The following is a 23,920-nucleotide window of genomic DNA, read 5'->3' as shown; positions in this document are numbered from 1 at the left end:
TTGCTGTAAGTGGCAGCTCCATCCTTTCAGCCACTCAGGCCAAACGCCTTGATGACACCTCGACTCCTCAGTCTCCCCACACCCCACAGCTGGCCCAGCAGCAAATCCGGTTGGCCTCACCTTCCATCTAGAATCTGATTGCTTCTCTCCACCTTCACGGCTACTTCCTGGTCCATGTCGCCATCACCTTCCACCTGGATTCTTGAAATGGCCTCCCACGGGTGCTGTCCCGACAGTCCGTGTCCCACACCACAGCAGCTAGAGTGATCCTGTTAAACATTAATGAGGTCAGGTCATTCCTCCGCTTGGCCTCCAGCAATCGCTCTCCACTGCCTGCAGGCCCTCCCTGACCTCACGGCCTCCCGCTCCCCATCACCCACTCTGCTGCCGCCACGCTGGCATCCTTGCTGCTCCTGAGGACGGCAGGCTCACTCCCAGCCCAGGGCCCCTGCACCCGAGGTTGCCTCTGTCTGTTCCTTCCCATCTGCTCACAGCTCCCTCTCTCCCCTCCTTCAAGTGTTTGCTTTATTTACAATCTCTTGTGCTGAGTGTGTACACACGCACACGCAGGCACGCACGCATGTTGCTCCCTACGCCCCTGTTTCTCCATAGCACGTCTCATCCTCTGACATACTACACATTTTTCTGGTTTATTTATTGTTTGTCTCCGTCCAGCAGAATTTAAGTTCCTTGAAGGCAGGGATTTGGGTCTGGCTTGCTCATCGCTGCATCCACGGTGCCTAGAACGGTGCGTGGCGCACAGCAGGCACCCCTAGATGTTTGCAGAATGAACAGACGCCTGAGAGGCCAGGTCCGGCTGAGGTGCTGTCAGAGTGAGGCAAAGAAAGCATGGGTGCGTAGCTGACTTAAGCATCAGTCTTCTGTGAGTCACAGGGGGGAGGAACCACTGCACCTAATTACCTGTTAATGTCTTATTAGGAGAGCCACACTGCGACAGTTTTGGGTTCATCTGGCAGGTTATGTAAACAATGGTTAGGAGCACGTGACGTCAATGCCCAGTCCCATCTCCTGCCCTCTGCCACCTGGCTCAAAGGAGGGACGACCTGCAGCCCGTCCCCTGGGTCCCATGGTGTGGGGAGAGTTGAGGAGGGGCTGCTAGACTCATTCCCCTCCCTCCTCTCAGTGTCAGGTGGGTGGAGACCCACAGAGGCCCAGCCCCATAAGAACTAAGGTCCCCATTCCTCCCCATTAACCTCAGCTCAGAAGGTCCTTGACCTCAATCTGATCCTGCTTCCAGCATCACTTCTGTCCTTTGGAATCTGTGGTCCTGTAGCTTCAACCCATCCCCAGAACCAGTGCCCAGCACCCCTGGTCTCTCCGTCTGCCCATCCTGGCATCTCCTACCCTAGCCGATAGAGAATTCTCAGCACCATGAGGGGCCGTTCCAGCACTACAGCTAGGCAAGAATTTCACTCAGCGATCCCTATCCTCCTTGCTGCCTCGAGGAGGATGTGTGAGAAAAGGGAGAAGAGAAGTGTCAGAGGCGGGCCCAGATCCCAGTGAGAACCACCCCAACCCCCAGCAGTCGGGGCCTTGGAAGGGCTGTGAGCAGCAAAAGATTTTCTCCTAGAGACCTCAGCCCCTCCCCCGAGGCACTCTGCCATCTTTGAGAGCAGGGCCGCCCAGATGGAGTAGGCTGAGACTGGAGAGGTGGGGAGCCTCCTGCGCCTCACCCCGACTAGCCTTGGCACATTCTCAAGAGGCTTGGGTGTTCTCCCTCACCCTACCACGTAACCCACCTCTAGGCACTTAGACTCAAATGCCAACGGAAGTGGGTGAGTCAGCCGAAAGGTACTGGCCTCAGGCTGGCCCCCTCCTCCTCTCCCCTCTAGTGCCCTCTCCTGGAGTGCTTTTCTGTAGAAGCTCATGAAAAGTGAGGCAGAGGAACATGAGGGCTGGGCCGGGGTGATGAGGCAAGGTGGAGGGGTTTGGACAGAGCAGGAGGGTTGAGGCAGGGAGAGGGGGAGAGAGAGAGAGAGAGAGAGAGAGCAAGGGAGCACAGGTGGTGCCCAGGGCCTGGCCAGCTGGTTTCCTGCAGTGACTGAGCCTCTTTGCCTACATGACTCTGGGCAGGTTGCTCTGCCTCAGAGTTGGTCCTTCTTTGGGGAAGCTAAGTGTCCCAGCCACTTAAATCAGGAAGCCAAGCCTGGATACCTAGGGAAGAAACCAGGAGTAGGACTTTAGAAATTAGGTGATGGGCCCAATGGGAACAGAACTCTCTTCCTGCCTGCCCCATCTGGCCAGTTTGAGGACCTCAGGAAACATCAGTCGCTATGCTTTAAGGAAGATTAGTGAGAAGCCAGATTAATGAATAGGAGAGAGGCTGAGAGATTAGTTAGGAGGCCACTGCAGTGTCCCAGAGTCAGGGATGGGGTGGCACGGAGAGCCAGTGTGGTCAGTACTGGATGCGTCAGGGCCTGATGGTGTTTGGATGAGTGAAGCTTGGATAGGAAGATGCTTTGTTTGTACAGGTGCTGGGCCTCCAGTGCTGGGTATTGACTTCTGACCATTGAGGGGACACACACAACCGTCTGCTCTCAGTTCCTAGAAGAAAAGGAACACTGAGACTGTGAGCCCTCAGAAAGACAGGGACCTCCCTGCGCTGAGACCCAGAGAGAGCACACCCAGACACACACACCACACACACGTACACACCACACACACATACATACTACACACTCACACACACACCACACACACATACATACTACACACTCACACACACACCACACACATGCATACCATACACACGTCACACACCACACACACATACACACACACCACACACATGCATACCATACACACATCACACATACACACCACACACACATACACACACACCACACACATGCATACCATACACACGTCACACACCACACACACATACACACACACCACACACATGCATACCATACACACATCACACATACACACCACACATACATACACACACACCACACACATGTACACACCACACACACATACATACTACACACTCACACACACACCACACACATGCATACCATACACATGTCACACACCACACACACATACACACACACCACACACATGCATACCATACACACGTCACACATACACACCACACACACATACATACTACACACTCACACACACACCACACACAGATACCATACACACGTCACACACCACACACACATACACACACACCACACACATGCATACCATACACACATCACACATACACACCACACACATACACACACCACACACATGCATACCATATGCACGTCACACATACACACCACACACATACACACACCACACACAGACACCATACACACATCACACATACACACCACACACATACACACACCACACACAGACACCATACACATATCACACATACACAGCACACACACACACATACCCCACACACATACCATACACACGTCACACATACACACCACACACATACATACTACACACTCACACACCACACAATGCATACCATACACACATCACACATATACACCACACACACATACACACACCACACACATGCATACCATACACACATCACACATACACACCACACATACATACTACACACTCACACACACACCCCACACATGCATACCATACACACATCACACATACACACCACACACACATACACACACACCATACACATGCATAGCATACACATGTCACACATACACACCACACACATACATACTACACACACACACCACTTACATGCATACCATACACACATCACACATACACTACACATACACACACCACACACACATATACACATGCATACCATATACGCATCACAAACACACTACATACACACACCACACACACACACACCACACACATGCATGCACTGTTGGCTGCCAAGCTGGATGAAAGCCCCATTTTCCTGACTCTCAGCCCAGCATTCTTTCTACTCTGTCTCCCTGTCCATTTCACAGATGGGAAGATAGAGGCCTAGAGAGGTCCCCCCACAGCAGGAGGGCCCAGAGAGGGCTTCTCAGCCTCTGTCACCCTGAGGCTAGGCTTTGGGCAGTTACTTCCATCCAGCCCCAACAGGGACTCTGTGTGTCCTGTGAATCTTCCCACAGCATGTGAGGGATTTGGGGAAGAGACTCCAGTCTGCCCCCACCCCACCCCTTACCCTGCTTTTCTAATGGGGGCTGTGATAGATGCCCTGCCTTCTTCACAGTTAGAGAAACATTTTGAAAAGTAAAAATGGCTGCACAAACCCAAGGCAGGGGTATCACTTTATTTTAGACTCATCTTTATTTCATTCAGAGTTTAGAGACTCTTTTGCCTCAATGGTTTACATGAGCCTGAAAGATCCAGTGAGAACCTACTCTGTCCTGCCGCCCACCCTCTGTCACCACAACAGCCCTGATACCCACCCGTGGCCTCATCTGAACCCACTCGAGATTGAGTGGATTCCTCTGAGGGTGACAGGAGGGAGGGTGGATTGACCAGTAATTGCTCCTTCGGGGGGAAAGTGTACTCGTGTCCGCCTCCTGGACCTCACCTGAGTCTCACTTCCTGAGACACTAATCCTCAGAAACCAATGCCCTGCTCAAACCAAGCCTTTCAAACCAACACCCTGACCCGGAGAAGGTGAAAGAAGCCCCCCAGCCCCAGTGCTGGTAGACTGAGGGAGGGGTGATTCAGAGTCCCTGTAGGGAGCAGGGCAGGGGAGCATCTACACAGGCATACAGGGGCAGAGCCGGGAAAGGTGCTATCAGGAGGGCCAGGGGGGCTCTCCAGGTGGCCACGTGCACCCCACCCAAACCACAGTCAAGGCCTAGCTCATCCTCTTACCACTGTGACCTTTGGGCAAGTTACTTGATCTCTCTGTGCCACATCTTAAAATGAGGCTAATATTAACTATCTCACAAGGCTGTGGTAATGCTTTATAAGATAATATATGAACAGAAAAAAGAAAACAGCCTAGCACCTGGAACATGGTAGTCTCTCAACTACGATGGTAGCTTTCACCCTTATTGTAAATGTTAACCTTATAATTCAGAACACCAGATTTTGGAGCACAGTAGCTGGGTTCAAATCCATTCTCTGCCACATTCGAGCTGTGTGGACTGATCAAGTCATGTCACCTCTCTGTGCTTCTGTTTCCTTATCCGTAAAATGCAGATAATAATAGTACCCACCTCGTAGGTTGTGACTTTTCAGTGAATTAATATGTGCAAAGCAGTCAGAAAGTGCCTGGCATGTCATCAGTGATCAATAATATTACCTGTTAGTAGTAGTCAGTTGCCTAAGGTCATAGGCAAGCTTTGAACCCAGGTCTGTGCGACTCCCCAGTCCGTGCTCTTAAGCACTGTACTACACGCACACCCTTCCTCTTTCACATACCTTTTCACACTGCTCCCCTTTTATCTTGGGCCAGACTTTCTGGCTCACATGGCTGCCAGACCCTGTTCCTTTGGTGGTGGTGACCCACCTGGGAGTGCTTCCCAGGACCCAGGGGTGCATGCGGAGGTCGTCTGTGCCATTTAAACTTTTGACACCCAGGTCGCTGAAGACAAGAGAAGTATCTTCTATGGGCCCCAGGCGGGTCTCCACTCAGCTCCCCTCTCCTTGTCCTGCATCCCAACTGAGGGCACAAGGGCTTAAAGCTGGTAGTCTCTTTTCTCTGGAATCCTCAAAGCCCACGCTCACCTTCTAGCCCAGAAAGTGGGGGCGGAGCCAGGTGGGCCCAGCGCTCCCTGCATCTCCCCAGATAGCTTGCTAGGCTCTTGGCCATGAGCTTTGTTTACACTTCTCACCTCTTCCATCCTTCTGCACAGAGACACACACACACACACACACACACCCCACGCCCCAAAGCAGTGTCACATGGTGGAAACAGAATGGGACTGTCTGTCCTCTCAGCTGTGTGAAGTGGGTGAGTCATTTATACTCTCTGGGCCTCAGTCTCCTCAGCTCCATGATGGAGATGATCATGCAATACCTGTCCCAGGGGATTATGGTGACAGTTAAATGAAACAGTTCACAAACTCTTCCTTTGTGCTACTTTAACCCTTCTCTTAATTTTTTCTAATATAATGTATGAGTACACTTATTCATATATTTCATTTTTTAAAATCTTAAATAATATAGATAAAGCAAATGTCATTTGGCCGTGTAACAGCTGTGATCAGTTGTCTCTCCTTCCAGACCTTTCTATATGCATTTTATAGGTATATGCTACGTAGGCCCCTATAACATATAGTTTTGTGAGGTTTTTTTGTTACATAAAGGGGCTCATGCGATTTGGATTTTTCTGCAAGTTGTGCTTTTCTCATAAGAGTGTATATCAGAGATGTTTCTGCTTCAGCACTGCTGCCCGCAGTTTACCTCACAATCCCCTGGTTGATAGAGGTTGGGTTTGTTTCCAGGATTTCACTGTTAGAACCAAGGCTGCCGTGAACAGCCTTGGGTGTGCTGCTTTGAGCCCTTATGCTGGCATTTCTGTAGGATGGACATGGTCCACGTATATTTTTTATGCTGATTCAACACATTGCAACCCCAGCTTTTTGTATTCAGTGCCTGTTTGTTGGTGGCTCTGAGCTACCCTTTCCATGGCATGGCTCCCCCAGAGCCTCTCAGCCTCATTTCTGGCAGGCCAGCAGACATAAGCCTGGATGAGGCAGGGTCAGGCCGAGTGTATGGCCGTGGGACCCTGACCAGGTGCAGCCCTGGCCAATAGGGTGAACCAGGAAAGTCTGCCTTTGTCTCCTCTGCCCTCTGTGCGTGCTTTCCTCCCTCCGTTCAAGCCCACCCTCCCTCCTTCTCTGTCGGAACGTGGGAGACAGGTAATCTGGTTCCAGCTAGATAAATGACCATCAGCAAGTCATTCACCTGCTCTGAGACTCCTTTCCTCATATTTAAAATAATAAGGGTGAATATCCACCTCCTAGAGTGAATTGGGCAAGTGAGATAAAGGACTAGCGCGTGAAAAGACGGTTCAGATGTAAGTTAGTAGCGTCCTCGTCCAGCTCCTGCCTCTTGCCCCTGACCCACATGCCCCTCCTGCAGGGTCTTGTATCCAGTTGCCTCACAACTCAAGCACCTGCTGTCCTCTTTTTTTTTTTATGACTTTGGCAGGATTGGGGAATTTTTTTATATATATAAATTTATTTATTTTACTTATTTATTTTTGGCTACATTGGGTCTTCGTTGCTGCGTGCAGGCTTTCTCTAGTTGCGACGACCGGGGGCTACTCTTGGTTGCGGTGCGCGGGCCTCTCATCATGGTGGCTTCTCTTGTTGTGGAGCACGGGCTCTAGGCGTGCGGGCTCAGTAGTTGTGGTGCATGGACTTAGTTGCTCCGCGGCATGTGGGATCTTCCCGGACCAGGGCTCGAACCCGTGTCCCCTGCATTGGCAGGCGGATTCTTAACCACTGCGCCACCAGGGAAGTCTCCTGCTGTCCTTTTAGGTGTCAGTGGTCAATCTGGTCGTTAGCTCTCAACTAAGATCTTAGCTGCCAACTAAAATGTTAACTATGACCAAGATATCTGCTCTCAGCCAACATGTTAGGGAACAGTGCTCATCACCCAGGGAGATTATCAAGTTACTTTCCCCTGTGTGAATGCATGTTCGTAATGTAATCTCTGATCATGTCTTTTGCTTTCATGTTCCCTGCAACATAGTAGATGCTCAACAAATGCTGCTGGGAATAAATGAATGGAAAGCCTTCAGCTGGCTTACAGGCATGAGGTTGCAGTGATGGGTGTTACTGGGCAGTGGGGTTGAAATTTGTGGCAGGCTCTCGCAGATAGCCCATGTAGATAAGCATCCATGGCCATTGGCCAAGGACAGGGGCAGAAACCATTTCATTCCTCTTTTCTCCAAGAGAAAAGCCAGCTGGCTGTTCTAGGAGGCTCCTTGGAGAGGCCACCCCCAGACCGGGTCAGGTCCAAGCCTTCTAGTTGAGAGATTCAATTTCATTAGCTCACCCAGGGGTGACCAGGCTCTGGGAAATCAACCAAGCAAGCGACTGATTGGTAAGCCAGATCAGCAGTTTATTAACTTATGCTGGCAGCCGTGACTGCTAAGCAGCCTGTAGCATTGAGTCAGCCCCTCTCCTTGCCTGTTCTTGCTACAGAAGGAAACTTTACCTGGCAATCCAAATCAAATTGAGAAGGAGCAGAGTAGAGTGGAGTAAAACGACACTAAAGAATAACAATAGTTGATGACACGTATGCTGTCATACATTTACCCTCAAAACCACACCATGGTGTGGTCGTCATTACTGTCCCATTTTGCAGGTGAGGACACTGAGGTCAAGTGGGTGATGGCTCCAAGGTATAGAAGCCCAAACCCAGGCATTCCGACTCTGGTCCTGTATTCTCATGCCCTGAGCAGGGCCCCCTCAGCCCTGGCTATGGTTCTCCATTTGCCTGCTGTTAAGGCTACACAGCTTCCCTAGTGACATTTCTGCCTCCTTGCTGAGTGGCAGGAGACCTGAGTCTCAGCAGCAGCGCACACAAGCTCTCAAGAGGGCACCTCTCCTTCTGCAGATATAACAATAAAACTGCACTAATAGCCACCATTCATTAAGTGCTTACCATGTGTCAGGCACCTTGCCAGGCACCTTGCACGCATTATCTCACTCTCACAACATCCTCAGGAGGCAAGCACACTCATCTCCCTTCTGCCGAGGCGGACTCATGGGCTCAGAGCGACTAAATAACCTGGCCCAGGATCCCAGAGCTAGTGAGTAACAGAGCTGAGACTGGAATCCAAGTCCGTCTGACTTTCAAGCCCACACTTGTAATCACCCCCACCTCCCCGCCCTCAAGGGTGACATGCCTCGATGTCCCACATGCTGGAGCTGCTCCCTGCTGGAGCCTCTGGCCCCTGGGCTCCAGCCTCTGTCCATCCATCCCTTTGCCCCACTGCTCCTGCCACAGTGAATTCCTCATTCTGCACACCACCGCCCTCACCTCCAGGGCTTCCCCAGGCCTGCTTAGTCTAGCAAACTCCTACTCATACTTCAAGCCCCAGGGAAAGTGTCACCTCTCCCAGGCCACCTTCCCCCTGCCCAATCAGCCCTAATTATGGCATTTACCAGGTTTTACTGTAATCATCTGTAAGTGTCCCCCGCTAAGTGGTGAGCCCCCGAAAGCAGGCATGATGTGGTGTTCCTCGTTGTCTGCAGCTCTGAGCAAGTCACTGGGGCTCTTGGGGGAGCCTGTTTCCTGGCAGGAAACACATTAACCCTGGGTGCTGCCCATAAGCTGCAGAGCAGAATGGTTAAATGAGCGGGCTCTGGAGCCAGCCTGCTTGGGTGCAGATCCTGGCTTTGCTACTTCCCAGCTGTGTAACCTTGGTTAAGTACTGAACATCTCTGGGCCTTGGTTTCCTCTAAGAAAGGTAGAATCCCTACTCAATAGGGACATTATTAGGACAAAGTAGGCTAATGTCTATAAAGCACCTAACAAGTGCCTGCTCCCTGCTCACTGTTACATGGAGCATTCATTCATCCTCTAAGAGTAGGGCCCTGAGGGAATGGCAAGAAGACTATGCCTCTGCTTGAAGGTCCCCTCCTCCAGGAAGCCTTCCCTGACCCCTGACACACTCACATTGGTCAGGTACCTGTTATCAGCCCCCTGTGGCACTTTGTGTTTCTCTTTGTTACTCACCATACTAACAATTACTTTCCCGCTAGACTCTAAGCTCTATGAAGTCGGGGTTCTTGTCTGTCTTGTTCTTTGCTGCATCGGTGGCTGGCACATAGTAGGTGCTCAGTAAAAAAGTGTTGAATTAGGGATGGAAGGTGTCGGGAAAGTGCCATATTCTGGGCTGTCACAGGAGGGTCACTGAGCAGCCAGGCAGCCCGTGATAACAAAATTGGGGGTGGGCCTGGGCTGGGACACTGGGCTCCCTTGGTCAGTGTCACAGTGACCAGACCTTCTGACCTCTCTCTCTCTCTTCCCCCTTCCCTCAGTTCCTGGCATTTGACACCCAGTTGCTGATGGGTAGCCGACGCCACTCGCTGAGCCCTGAGGAGTATATTTTTGGAGCCCTCAACATTTACCTGGACATCATCTATATCTTCACCTTCTTCCTGCAGCTTTTTGGCACCAACCGGGAATGAGGACCCCTTCCCACCCCCCCTTCCTTCAGAGAATGCCCCCTTGCTGGTCCTCTGACCCTCCCTGTGCTCCTGCCAGCCCAGATATAAAGCTAGCTGCCAGCCCAGCCTTTGGCAAGCCTGCTCACTTCCCTCAGCCAGCCCTCATCCTCACCCTCTGCAGCTTGTACCCATGCCATCAGGGGCCCTGCGGTACCCAGGTCACACCATCCCCTGTGCTGCCCCTTCCCCCCAGTTATATCTCCCAAACTGAGACAGTCGAGGCTGGAGGTTCCTCTGGGTTTGAGGACCCAAGGGATGAGTGGGAGAAGCCCAGCAGGATTTCAGAGGTGGGAAAAAGATCCCAGGAAGCCTGGCCGAGGCCTGCAGCCCCACCGTGATTCCTCCTGAGGCTGCCACAGCTGTGGGACTATGGGGCACACTGTCCTGTGCCCACCCCCTGCCTCCCCTCCCTCCTTCCAGTTAGGCTTTGACATTCGGTAAGAAAGGGGTGGGGAGGACAACTGGGAGACAAGATGTGGGTGCTCTGCAGTGGGGGGACGGGGATAGTGGGTGAACAGGATGGCTGTTCCAGGCTGCCCATCTTCTCTCAGCTCTGGGACCAGCGGCTTGTTCTAGGCACCTGAGCCCTGCAGCAGAGAGAGGGGCAGGAAGCCAGTGCCATCCGTGCTTGCCTTGGTTTACCCTCCTGGGTCATGACACAGAGCTGTTGGGGCAGGAGGTGGGGGCAGGGGCCCTGCTACTGAGTGGGGACCTGTCCTGAGGCTCCAAGGGAGTTGGGAGCAGGCAGCCAACCAACTGGGAGGCCTGGGCTCTGCAGCACCGCCGACTCACCCAGACCTGCATCCTCCTGGGAGGCGTGGCAGGACTGAAACCAACATCCGCTCACGTCTTCTCTTAAACTCCCAGGCTGCTGCCACAGGCCTGAGGCTGAGTGAGGGCCTGGGCCCTGGAGGACTGGGTATTCTAGGGAAGGGAGGCTTATCTAGCAACTGAGCCAGCCCCACCAGGAGGGAATCCGGCCCTGCCTCCAGCCCTTCCCCACGGTCTTTCTGCCCATCTCACTTCCTAAAACCTCCCCCATCCTCTGCCAGTTGCTGGCTTATCCCCAGTCAGGCCTCCTGAGGCCTCCATTGGCAGTGCCCGTGTCCCTTCTCCTAGCTTCTCTGGCCACTCAGGCCAGAGGTCTAGGCCGTTTCACTCCTTATCTCCTCATCTCTCCAATTTGGAAGCCGTCCAGCTGATGTTAACAACCAGGGCAAGTCCCTCCAGCTGGTCCCCATGTGATGGGGTCGGGTCTCCTTATCAGCCTCTGGGCGGCTGAGATCTCAGGCAGGGTGTGCGTCAGCCACCCAGCCCCCTGCAAGTCTGCCGGGGAGTGGACCAGGGGGCCACACCTGGGGGAAGCGTGCAGCCTGACCTTGCTAGCGGCTAACTGGGCCAATGGAAAGTTACTGTGTGGAGTCAGGGAGGTTCAGAGTGGATACTTGGACCCTTCCCTGGCCTCTCCCTCCAGGGTTGCCTCTCTCCCCATATGCCGGTGGCTCTGTTTGCCCCTGGGGGTGGGGGGATAACTAGGTATGTTATCTATGTGTTCCTGATCCCTCCCTCTCCGCCCTTCCTATTTCCAACTTTTAAGAAATATTGCAGAAGCATTTGAGGTTTTGTTCCATCTTGGGTATGAGGAGAGAGGGAACCAAGAATGGATGGCGGTGTTGGTGTGTGAGATAAAGGCAACTGGGAGCACAGGTGGGATGCGCCCTGCGTGCTGGTCCAAATTAATCCATTACGGCAACCCTACGAAGGTAGTACTCGGCGCATCCCCATTGCAGAGAGGAAAGCTGAGGTGAAGGAGAGGCTTGGTCCAAGGTCATACAGCTAATAGACTGGATGGGGGCTGGAATGAGACTGGATGGTCAGGCCCTGACAGCTCGGGGGATTCGTTGTCCTCGTTACCACCCCTGGCCTTCCATCCCCACCCCACCCCAGCTACCACCACCAGATTTTGTACTCTGTAGTTTCCACCTTCTAAACACAAGCTGGGAAGCAGGATTCTGGTGTCTGATTTCCAGCCTCATTGCCAACAGGCTCATGGTATTAAGCAAGTGTTTCTTACTGACTGTGATTCAGTTTTCCTATCAGCAAGATGGAAGACCGTGGCCAGAGTGCCGCAGGGACAGGCACCAGAACACTTATTTGCACTGACTTCCTTATCCAGTTGCCACCTCTCCTCCGAGGTCCCCTCGATTCCTCTCCTAATCTCCAGTTCCAGTACTAGAGGGGTTACTTCTCCCACCCCTTGCCCTGTAATTCTCAGCCTGGGCTTTGGTCATGCTTCCCAGAATCCACTTGTCAAAACCCTCCTCTTCCTAGGACAGTTTATGCAGAAGTTGGGGACTGAGAAGCTTTTCCAAGGCTGAGCTCCAAAAGCGTGAAGGGGGAGGCAAGCACTCAGCAATAGACAATGTGACGGGGCAACTCAGGGCCATCGCACAGCAGAGTATGCTGCAGAGTCTCCTATTCTGGGTCCTGAGAGGGGTCCAGGACCAGCGGTCCAGGTCTGAGCTGGCAGCAGAGCCAAGGCTGAGGCTCCTGGGTTCCACCTGTACTGAAGCCATGAGGCACCCCAGGGACACCTGGATGGGTCTTGGAAGGAGGAAGGGTGGGGAACAGGAATGCAGGATTACAAGAAACAGAGAAACCGAAGCTGGGCAGGTGCCACAAGCTGCAGAGGAGGAGGGAAGCCTGCTTCCCTGCCCAGGAAGGGGTGGGTTGGATTTTATAAAACTGCAGGCAGCCAAGAATCTGACCATCTGTGATGAAGGTTAGAGGTCTTTTACTGAGGGGAAAACAGAGCAAAAGATCCTCTCCTGGGGATTGTAGATGGGGGGCCAGGGAGGTACACACAAGTCCCTGGCCTCTAGCACCGATTCCCAGGCTCAGGTGTGGCTCCTGTATCGCCTGGGGAAGCCCCTGGAATCTTGGTTCTGCCATCCTCAGCTTTTGCTCCTGGGGGCATCAGGATCAGACAGACACCCTTGTTCCAAAAGGCTCTGCCTCTCCCTCCCCGGCTCACCTGGGATTTCACTCAAGCACTTTGCTGCCCCTCAGTGGCTGCCTGAGGAAAAGCAGGGCCTAGTTCTGCAGGCGAGAAGCAGAAGGATGTGTGGCCTGAGGTTTGCGGGCAGGATCTGGCCACTGGCCTTCGTTCCCGGCTCTTCTTGGATCACCCCAGACCACCCTCTGCCTCAGCCTCCTGCTGTTCCCTTTAGTACAGCCACTGTCATCTCTCAGACACTGTTTACCTGTCTGTTGGAAACCACTCCTGTGCCACCCAGGCCCAGAGCTTTCTCTCGAGTGTCTGAGGGCAGAGACACACCCCCAGAAACAAGCCCTTCAGGCCTCAGCTCCTCCAAGTTTCCTGGGATCTGCGCTGTTCCTTTCCCTGGCCTCACCTTCCTGGTCCACGACTGACAGGAGATAAGAATAAAAGTAACAATGACACCCGAACCTTCTCCTTTGCCTGCCTTTTGCTCGTCCCCTCGTATGGCTCAGGGAGTGTGTGTGTGTGTGTGTGGCAGTGTGAGGGGTTCATGCCAGAGCTGCTGCTCCTAGTGTAGCTAAGTGAGAATTAAATCTCCACGTTCCACACTGGCCCTCCTGTCGATATATATAGACCCTTGGTGGAGGCCCTTTGGATCCTTGCACCTGTGACAGCCCTGACAGAGGTTCCTCCCAACGGGAAGCCTTCCATGGAAGCCTGTTCTTTTGTGCACAGTTCTGTTAGAAGATTCTTCCTTATTTTGACCCAAAATCTGGTTCCCTAGAAGGAAAGCCTATGTTGTACCTGGAAGGATCCCCAAGAACAGCAGCTTTGAGAGTTGCCTCTCCTGTGAAGACTTTCTCAATCCTTCCCCCAGGTGCCCTGGCCACTCCCTCCTCGGAGCCCTCCTGCTCTGTACCACTCTAGCTGCGTTTTAACCTCTCCTTCTGTCTCCTCGTATAAGACCTGAGCTGCTTGAAGGCATGAACTGTGTCTTGTTCACCCTTGAACTCATAGGTCTTATGGCAAATGGCATCAATAAACAGCCTTTGAATGAATGGAGGAAGGAATGAATGAACCCCCTCCAACCCTTTTATTTTACCTAAGAGGAAACTCTGGAGCAGAGGGTGCAGTGATTTGTCCAAGTTTATACACAAGTGAGTGACTGGGGGTGGGATTACAGGGCACAGGGGGTGATGATTACATTACCAAGTTCCTCTGAGGAACTCAGGGCTGAGCGTGGCATGTGGGAGGGGACACATCACACTGAGGCAGTGGGAGACCTTATCTCGCCTCCGACAAGGTTTTGGTATCAGTTCAACTGGAGCAGGGAAAGGAGCAGGGCAATAGTTAGGGGGCTCTGAAGAAAGAATAAGTAACATGTATTAAGCACCTCCTGAGTACAAAGCACTTCCATAGCCGGCAGGAGATAGGAGAGGGAGAAATCACCAACGGTGATTACAGGAGAGAAAACATACCCGACAGCTCCAGACCACTTAGCTGAGAGTCCCAAGTATTAATAAATGTGCTCTAAAGTAGCCCCAGCAGGAAAGCAAGTGCTGAGGAGATGCGGAGCAGTGGAAAGGGGAGGCCTCTGTGTCGGGGCTGGGAGTGAATGAAGGCTGAGGGGCTTGGATGGGTACAAAAGGAGGGATGGCAGCCCAAGCTGGCAACACTGGGCTCCCTCGCCACCGCCTGCTTCCAACCAGCCCTTCAGTCTCACTCTATCTCTTTACCCATTCTGTCTTCACTAGTTCCTAGGGCTGCTGTAACAAATTACCACAAACTGGGTGGCTTAAAACAACGGAACTAAGTTATTCTCCCACAGCTGTGGAGGCTCGAAGCCTGAAATCAAGGTGTCGGTAGGGTTGGTTCCTTGTGGAGCTCTGAGGGAGGGTTCATTCTGTGTCTCTCTCCCAGCGTCTGGTGGCTGCAGGCAGTCCTTGGTGTTCCTTGGCTTGCGGTTGCCCTCCAATCTTTACCTCTGTCTTCACCTGGCCTTTTCCTCTGTGTCTCTGTGTCTTGAATCCGTCTCTCCTTTCTCTTATAAGGATACTTGTCATCGGATTTAGGCCCACCCTAAATCTAGGATGATGATCTCTTCTTGAGATCCTTAATTACATCTACAGAGACCCTATTTCCAAAAAAGATCATATTCACAGGTACCAGACGTTAGGACTTGGACATCTCTTTGGAGGGGGTGGGTCACTATTCAACCCACTAAACCATCCACACCCTTCTGGCAGCTGCTGCCTCGACTGGTGACCCTCGTGTACATCCTCCCCACCCCAGGAATGGTCTTTACACTGAGGTTCTTCATTCCCATTCCCAGGCTCCCAAGCTAGGCTGGAGAAATTCCAGAGCTGAGCTGACCTGATCTGGCTTACACCTGCCATCTGTCTTCACCCAAGTCTGGCTACTCTCAGCAAACCTGTGTTTGCCCACTCACTAATTGTCCCCTACCCCCATCCCCACACACAGACGGCTAAGATCCTTTCTTCCCAGCCCACCCTCCCCAACCCCTCCTGGGGTCTCTGCTTTCTTTTCTGGGAAAACCCTGCCAAAAGGAGCAAACCTCACCCTGTCTCAAAATGAAGAGGACTTTGGACTCCTGAACTTCTGTGGGCAGGAAGCAAGCTGAGAAAACAATTCAGAGGCCCCACCCCGACTCAGAGGCCTCCCCTTTCCACAGCTCCACATCTCCTCAGCGCTTGCTTTCCTGCCGGGGCCACTTTAAAGCACATTTACTTGGGACTCTCAGCTAAATGGTCTGGAGCTGTTGAGTATGGTTTCTCTTCTGCAACACTCCTGGTGATTTCTCCCTCTCCTATCTCCTGCCGGCTATGGAAGTGCTTTGTACGCAGTAGGTGCTCTGTGCCCCTTTGTTAGCTCCTTTTCCACCACGCTAGGGAGGCATGTGTGGGTCCTCTAACCAAGAGACCAGGCTGAGCCCGGTCTTCCAGCCATGCTCACCAAGTGGCAGCCATGTGAGGGAGGAAGCCGTTTTGGAAGTAGATTCTCTCACTCCAGCCCCCAGACATTTGAGTCTTCCCAGTTGGGGCCCAAGACATCACGGAGCAGAGACAAAGCATCCCCTATGTCCCCTGTTCAAATTCCTAATCTACAGAATCTGTGAGTACAACAAAATTGTTGTTGTGTTATGACACTAAGTTTGAAGTAGTTTGATATGCAACAACAGATAAATGGAACAGAATCTGTTCCCTGGAAGTGAGGCACTGCCATAACAAAACTTCAAACACACAGCATTGATTTTGGGACCAGGTGGTAGGAGATGCCTGACAAGTCTCAATGAGACTGTTAAGGAAAGCTTGAAGGGCTTCCAGGAGACTGCATATGAAGGTTCAAAGAAAATTGAGGAAAATATAATTGAAACCCAGAGGGACACAGACCCTTGTTATGTCACGGTAGAAAGTTTAGCAAAACTTTTATCTACACTCATGTGAAAAATAGAAAAAGATACCTAATGAACTGATGGATCTGGCTAAGATGATTTCCAGGCAGAACGCTGAAAGGGTCAGTTGGCTTGTTTTGGCTTTTTATCACAAGAAACAGATAGTGAGAGAAAACCTAAAGAAGGAATTATTCCGTTAAACAAAATTTGGAGGAGATATAAAAAGCCTAGGACAGTCTTTCCAGCCAGCAAAGAATTCTCAAAGTAATAAGGGCCTCAGGACAAAGATCAAATCCAAGGCACTGTCAGGAAAACATGGTCTGCTAGCAAAGATGAAGCCAAAAGTGTGACCGTACAACCCTTTGTTAAGACCTTAGAAAGATCTAAGATGGTGCCTCATAGAATCTTTCCAACAGACAGAAGCACTCCTAAGGATCTTAAACACATTTGGTGCAAACTGGCTCTGATAAACAATAGGGCTACTAAGGATCTTAAAGATATCATCCTTCAGCAGCCTCACTGGGGGCCCAAGATAGAGAAGGCCTTGTCTCAAAAAGATTTATGAGTGTGACTCTTGTCACTCATTGGACTGATCCTCAATAAGATTCATAGAAAAACCACAGTTTCTAAGACAGTTGTATTTGTAGTAGCACCACCAGTTCAGATGGAAAGGGACAGAAACAGTACAAAATGAAGAGGCCTCTGGACTCCTGAACTTCTATGGACAGGAATTAGACTGAGAAAACTATTCAGAGGCAACGTGGGCTACTTCCTATGGAAAAGAAGGTGACTCAGAAGGCAAAAACCAAGAAGGCCAGAGAGTACAGTTAAGAGCCACAGAGAGTCATTGCCAGAGAGCAATTTTGGGCCCTAGTCAAGGAATGGGCAACATGTGCCCAGAGGGAGTTCAAAATTGCTACAACCAGTGTCTGCTGTATCCCTCTCATTTCCTCCCTTTTGAACCAGAGCAACTATTGTGGTTGTCCCATCCCTGTCCCCTTACTGTATGCTGTGATGGGGGGTGGGAGATGGGGATAAATAACTTGTCTCTCTTCTGAAGTTTTCAGATTGAGACCAGCCTTACCCAGGAACCAAACCTGAAGAGCCTCAAATGCACATAGACTTGGTTTAGATGTGATTCTGGACCTCAAGATTGAGCCTGATGTTGCAATGGGATGAGACTTTGCGGGGGGTCTTAGGAAAGGTTGGGTATATTTTGCATGAGGCCTGAGGATACAGTGGAGAAGTTTAAAACAATGACCCCAAGTTCTTTGACCAGTGGAATGTGATAAAAGTGTTGCTGTGTGAGTTCCAAGAGTTCTCTGGCCCAGCAATTCCAGCAGAAGTCCTGGCTGACCCTAATTGGTCCTCCTTGGTTCAGAAGTTCTCTGCTGGACCAGTCACTATGGCACTAGGGTGGAATGCACTGACTGACTGGATCTAGGTCATATCTTTATCCCGGGAGCCACACTCATTGATAGGAGTTGGGGAAGTGAGGGATATTTCCCCAAAGGAAAATCAGAGTATGGTTCCCAGGAGAAAGTTGAATGCCAAGCAGGCAAAAACAGCACATGTCCATCACCAGAGGACAGACACCCTGTCCTCAAGGAACTCAGCATAGTGGTATGGAGATGTCAGTGAAGTAACCAGTAAAGTAAGTGCCATTCTATTATAGTTAGATAGGGAATTAGAAAAGCCTTCTCAGCGGGAAATCCCTGGCGGTCCAGTAGTTAGGACTCTGCACTCCCACTGCCGGGGGCCCAGGTTCAGTCCCTGCTTGGGGAACTATGATCCCACAAGCCGCGGTGTGGCCAAAAAAAAAGTCTTCTCAGAGACCTTTGAGCTTAAAAGATGAGCACATTTTAGTCAAGCAGACAAGAGAGAAGAGGGCCTTTCAGACAAAGGGAATAGCTGAAACAAAGGCCTGGTGGCATGGAATGTTATAATGTGTTAGGGGATGGCAAGTTGTCTGGTGTTAGCTGGAGCACAGGGGGTTTGAAGGGAATGGAAAGAGAAGACGCTAAAACATGGAGAGGAGTCGGGATACGAGGAACCAAGCAACACTCTGCCAGGGAGATGGAACTAGATTCTGTAGGCAGTGAGAACACTGTAGATGGTTAAGTAGAGGAATGACAAGATCAGATCTGTGTTTGGGAAACAACTCTGGAGGATAATTTGGCCATATTTATCAAGTGACTTTTAGAAGTATATACCCTGTGTCCCAGAAATCATATTTCTAGATATTTATCCTAAATAAACAACTGGACGAATGCCAAAAGGATACAGAATGTCCACTGGGATATTGTTCATAAGAGTGAAAATTTGGAAGCATAAATATTAAACAATAAGGGGCTATTTAACAAATTGTGGTACACTTATTGTACGAACTACTAAGCAGTCATTAAGAATGATAATATGGGTAAATATTTACACAGAATCACAGTATTGCATATTAGATTAAAAAGCATATTGCAAAATATTATGTAGAGTGTAATCCCATTTTTTATTTTTTAAAATATATTTTATGGCTCTTCCTTATAGTAAACTGCCAATGAATAAATATAGATGGAATGAGAGAATTAGAAAATTACCATTTTGTAATAATTGATTCAGGCAAGAATCATCAAATGAATGCTAAACTTTTAGGTGAAAGTTTCATAGGGACAGAATATTAATATAGTTTCAGCTTATCTCCACACAGATTACTTTCCTCTTTTTTTCTTTTTTTTAAAGTTTTTTTAAGGTAACATTAGTTTATAACATTATATAAGTTTCATGTGTACAATACTACATTTCTGCTTCTGTATCCCATAGAGCATGCTCACTACCAAAACTTTGGTTTCCATCCATCACCATACGATTGATCTTCTTTACCCCATTTGTCCCCACCACTACCCCTTCCCAGCTAGTAACTACTACTCTTTTCTCTACAAGTTTGTTTTTGTTTGGTTTGTTCATTTATTTTATTTTGTTTGTTTTTTTGTTTGCCTGGTTTTGTTTTTGTTTTTGTTTTATAAATTTATTTATTTTGGGCTGCGTTGGGTCTTCGTTGCTGTGCGTGGGCTTTCTCTAGTTGCGGAGAGCAGGGGCTACTCTTTGTTGTGGTGCACGGGCTTCTCATTGCGGCGGCTTCTCTTGTTGCGGAGCATGGGCTCTAAGCACACAGGCTCAGTAGTTGTGGCTCACAGGCTCTAGAGCACAGGCTCAGTAGTGGCGTATGGGCTTAGTTGCTCCACAGCATGTGGGATCTTCCTGGACCAGGGCTCGAACCCATGTCCCCTGCATTGGCAGGCTGATTCTTTTTATTTTTTTTTAACATCTTTATTGGAGTATAATTGCTTTACAATGTTGTGTTAGTTTCTGCTGTATAACAAAGTGAATCAGCTATACGTATACATATATCCCCATAACCCCTCCCTCTTGCGTCTCCCACCCCTCCCACCCTGCCTATCCCACCTCTCTAGGTGGTCACAAAGCACCGAGCTGATCTCCCTGTGCTATGTGGCTGCTTCCCACTAGCTATCTATTTTACATTTGGTAGTGTATATATGTCCATGCCACTCTGTCACTTCGTCCCAGCTTATCCTTCCCCCTCCCCGTGTCCTCAAGTCCATTCTCTACGTCTGCATCTTTATTACTGTCCTGCCCATAGGTTCTTCAGAACCATTTTTTTTTTTTAGATTCCATATATATGTGTTAGTACACAGTATTTGTTTTTCTCTTTCTGACTTACTTCACTCTGTATGACAGACTCTAGGTCCATCCACCTCACTACAAATAACTCAGTTTCGTTTCTGTTTATGGCTGAGTAATATTCCATTGTATATATGTGCCACATCTTCTTTATCCATTCATCTGTCGATGGACACTTAGGTTGCTTCCGTGTCCTGGCTATTGTAAATAGTGCTGCAATGAACATTGTGGTACATGACTCTTTTCGAATTATGGTTTTCTCACAGTATATGCCCAGGATTGATGGGTCATATGGTAATTCTATTTTTAGTTTTTTAAGGAACCTCCATACTGTTCTCCATAGTGGCTGTATCAATTTACATTCCCACCAACAGTTTGCTTGTTTTTTATATTCCACAAATGAGTGAAATCATGTGGTAGTTCTCTTTTTCCATCTGACTTATTTCACTTAGCATAGCACACTTAAGGTCCATCCATGTTGTCACAAATGGCAAGATTTCATCCTTTTATAGCTGAGTAGTATTCCACTCTGGGAATCTTTATCCATTCATCCACTGGTGGGCACTTAGGTTGTTTCCATATCTTGGTTATTGTAAATAATGCTGTGATGAACATAGGGGTGCTTATATCTTTTCAAGTTAGCATTTTCTTATTCTTTGGATAAGCACCCAGAAGTGGGATTGCTAGATCATTTCTAGTCTTAATATTTTGAGGAACTGCCATACTGTTTTCCATGGTGGCTGCACCAATTTACATTCCCACCAACAGTGCCCAAGGGCTTCCTTTTCTCCTCCTTGCCAACACTTATTTCTTGCCTTGTTATTTATTCTAACAGGCATGGAGTGATATCCATTGTGGTTTTGATTTGCATTTCCCAAATAGTTATAATGAGCATCTTTTCATGTGCCTGTTGGCCATCTGTATGTCTTCTTTGAAAAAATGTCTGTTTAGCTCCTCTGCCCGTTTTTTAATCAGGTTGTTTGTTTTTTTGTTGCTGAGTTGTATGAGTTCTTTATATATTTTGGATATCAACAGCTTAATGGATATATCATTTGCAAATATCTTCTCCCATTTGATAGGTTGTCTTTTTGTTTTGTTGAGGGTGCAGAAGTTTTTAGTTTTATGTAGTCCCATTTGTTTATTTTTGCTTTTGTTTCCTTTGCCTGAGGAGACATATCTAGGAAGATATTGTTAAGACTGATGTCAAAGAACATACTGCCTTCTTACACAATTTATGTAATTTTTGGTATAGAAAAATTAGTAAATCTAGATAAAACAAATAATAAACAAATACAGGGACAAATACAGAAAACATACATGTTTTCTTCTAAGAGTTTTATGGTTTCAGGTTTTACATTCAAGTCTTTAAATCTACTTTGAGTTGATTTTTGTGTATGGTGTGAGATAGTAGTCTAGTTTCATGTTTAAGCTGCCCAGTTTTCCCAACCCCATTTGTTGAAGAGATTATCCTTTCTCCATTGTATGGTCTTTGCTCCTTTGTCATAAATTAATTGTCCGTAAACCCATGCATGGGTTTATTTCTAGGCTCTCAATTCTCTTACATTGATCTATGTATCTGTTTTTCTGCCAATACCATGCTGTTTTGATTACTGTGGCTTTGTAATATAGTTTGAAATCAGGGTGTGTTATACCTTCAGCTTTGTTCTTTTTTCTCAAGATTGCTTTTGCTATTCAGGGCCTTTTGTGGTTCCATATAAATTTTAGAATTTTTTTGTTCTATTTCTGTGGAAAATGTCCTTGGGATTTTGATAGGAATTGCATTGAATAGGTAGATTGCTTTAGGTAACATGGACATTTTAACAATGCTAATTCTTCCAGTCCATAAGCATGATTTCCTTTCCATTTGTTTGTGTCTTCTTCAACTTCTTTCAACGTCTTACAGTTTTCAGTGTACAGGTCTTTCACCTCCTAGGTTAAGTTTATTCCTAGCTATTTTACTCTTTTTGTTGCAATTGTAAATGAAATTGTTTTCTCAATTTCTCTTTCTACTAGCTCACTGTCAGTGTATAGAGACACAACAGATTTCTGTGCCCTGTCACTTTACTGTATTTGTTTTTTTAAAATATTCATTTATTTATTGGGCTGAGTCGGGTCTTAGTTGCAGCACGGGGGATCTTTGTTATGGCATGCAGGATCTTTCGTTGTGGCGCACAGGCTTCTCTCTAGTTGTGGCACGTGGGCTCTAGAGTGCACAGGCTTAGTTGCCCCGTGGCATGTGGGATCTTAGTTCCCCAACCAGGGATCAAACCTGTGTCCCCTGCATTAGAAGGAGGATTCTTAACCACTGGACCACCAGGGAAGTCCCTTTATTTGTTTTATCTAGATTTACTAATTTTTCTATACCAAAAATTACATAAATTGTGTAATAAAATATACTGTAAAGGGAAGTTAAAAAAAATAAATAGAGAAAAAAAAAGGAAGGAAGGAGGGAAGGATGATAAGAGGAAAGAAGGAGAAAGGGAGGGAAGATGGAAAGGAAACTATTTTTATCCACTATACAATTGATAGGCCTTTCAGTTCTGGGAAATGTTCTTGAATTATTTCTTTGCTAGTTCTTTGATTTATTTGCTAATTCTTTGACAGATAGTTTGATAGTTCCCTCAGCTTTCTCTTTCTGGAACTCCTATTATTTGGATATCAGACCACCTAAGCCAGACTATATCTTTTGTCTTCTATTTTCCATCTTTGCCTTTTTTGCTCCACTTTGTAGAAGATTGCCTCAATTTTATCTTCCAACTACTCTATGGAGTATTTCATTTCTGCTATCATATTTTTAATTCCCAAGGCTTCTTTTTGTTCTTTAAATGTTCTTTTTTCCCAATATTTTGCTGTGAGAAGGTTCCAAACATATAGAAAAGTTGAAAGAATTTTATGGTAAACATAACCATCACTTGGATTCTATGTTCTTTTTCTAGCTTGTTTCATGGATGTAATATCTCTCTTAATTCGTAGAGAATGTTAGTATTTTAGGATTTGGGGGATATTTTTCTTCTCCCTGCATGGTCTTTGCTCCTCTGACTTACTTGTTTCTAGGCTGTTTGAACTCTATTTTTCATGTTAGAGACTTTCCTCAAATGTCTGATGATCTAGGGTCATCTGCTCTACTTTAAGAGTGGGCCCCCCGATGTGATACAATATGAAGTACATCCCCACCTAGTAGTTTTCCTGACAAAAATCAAATCTCAATCTGAACAAGATTCTAGAGCTAACCAAGAGTTTATATAGTATACAAAAGTTGAGAAAATTATTACATGACTTCGACAATCCAGAATATAGGAAATGCTACAGGACGAAATATCTAATTTCTTCAACAAATAAGCTGTAAGGTTTTTATTTTTGTTTTGTTTTGTTTTGTTTTTTAAAGAGGGTGGGCACCAACAGATTGAAAGTATAGAGGTATGGAAGAAATAAGATTGGCTGTATGTTTGATAATTGTTGGAGCTGAGTAGCAGATACATGGAAATCATACCATTCTCTCTACTTTCACATACACTTGGAATCTATTTTAAAAAGAATGGGGACCTCCCTGGTGGTCCAGTGGTAAGGAATCTGCCTTCCAGTGCAGGGAATGGGTGTTTGATCCCTGGTCAGAGAACTAAGATCCCACATGCCACGGGG

At 48.2% G+C, this 23,920-nt stretch overlaps 1 protein-coding gene across 1 annotated transcript in view; it reads left to right on the top strand.

The window, feature by feature from the left end:
• The window catches only part of FAIM2 (Fas apoptotic inhibitory molecule 2), a 33,938-nt gene extending 20,295 nt beyond the window's left edge, over positions 1–13,643 (top strand). Inside the window, exon 12 of the mRNA XM_082352531.1 lies at positions 9,987–13,643. Within this exon, the coding sequence (XP_082208657.1) occupies positions 9,987–10,136 (150 nt within the window). The 3' untranslated portion in view covers positions 10,137–13,643. The remainder of the gene's footprint in view (positions 1–9,986) is intronic.
• The last annotated feature ends 10,277 nt before the right edge of the window (positions 13,644–23,920 follow it).

The sequence above is a fragment of the Balaenoptera borealis genome, assembly GCF_965194805.1.
Source record: "Balaenoptera borealis genome assembly, chromosome: 13".
In the NCBI taxonomy this organism is placed as follows: Eukaryota; Metazoa; Chordata; class Mammalia; order Artiodactyla; family Balaenopteridae; genus Balaenoptera; species Balaenoptera borealis.
This window is presented reverse-complemented; position numbering and strand designations above follow the sequence as displayed.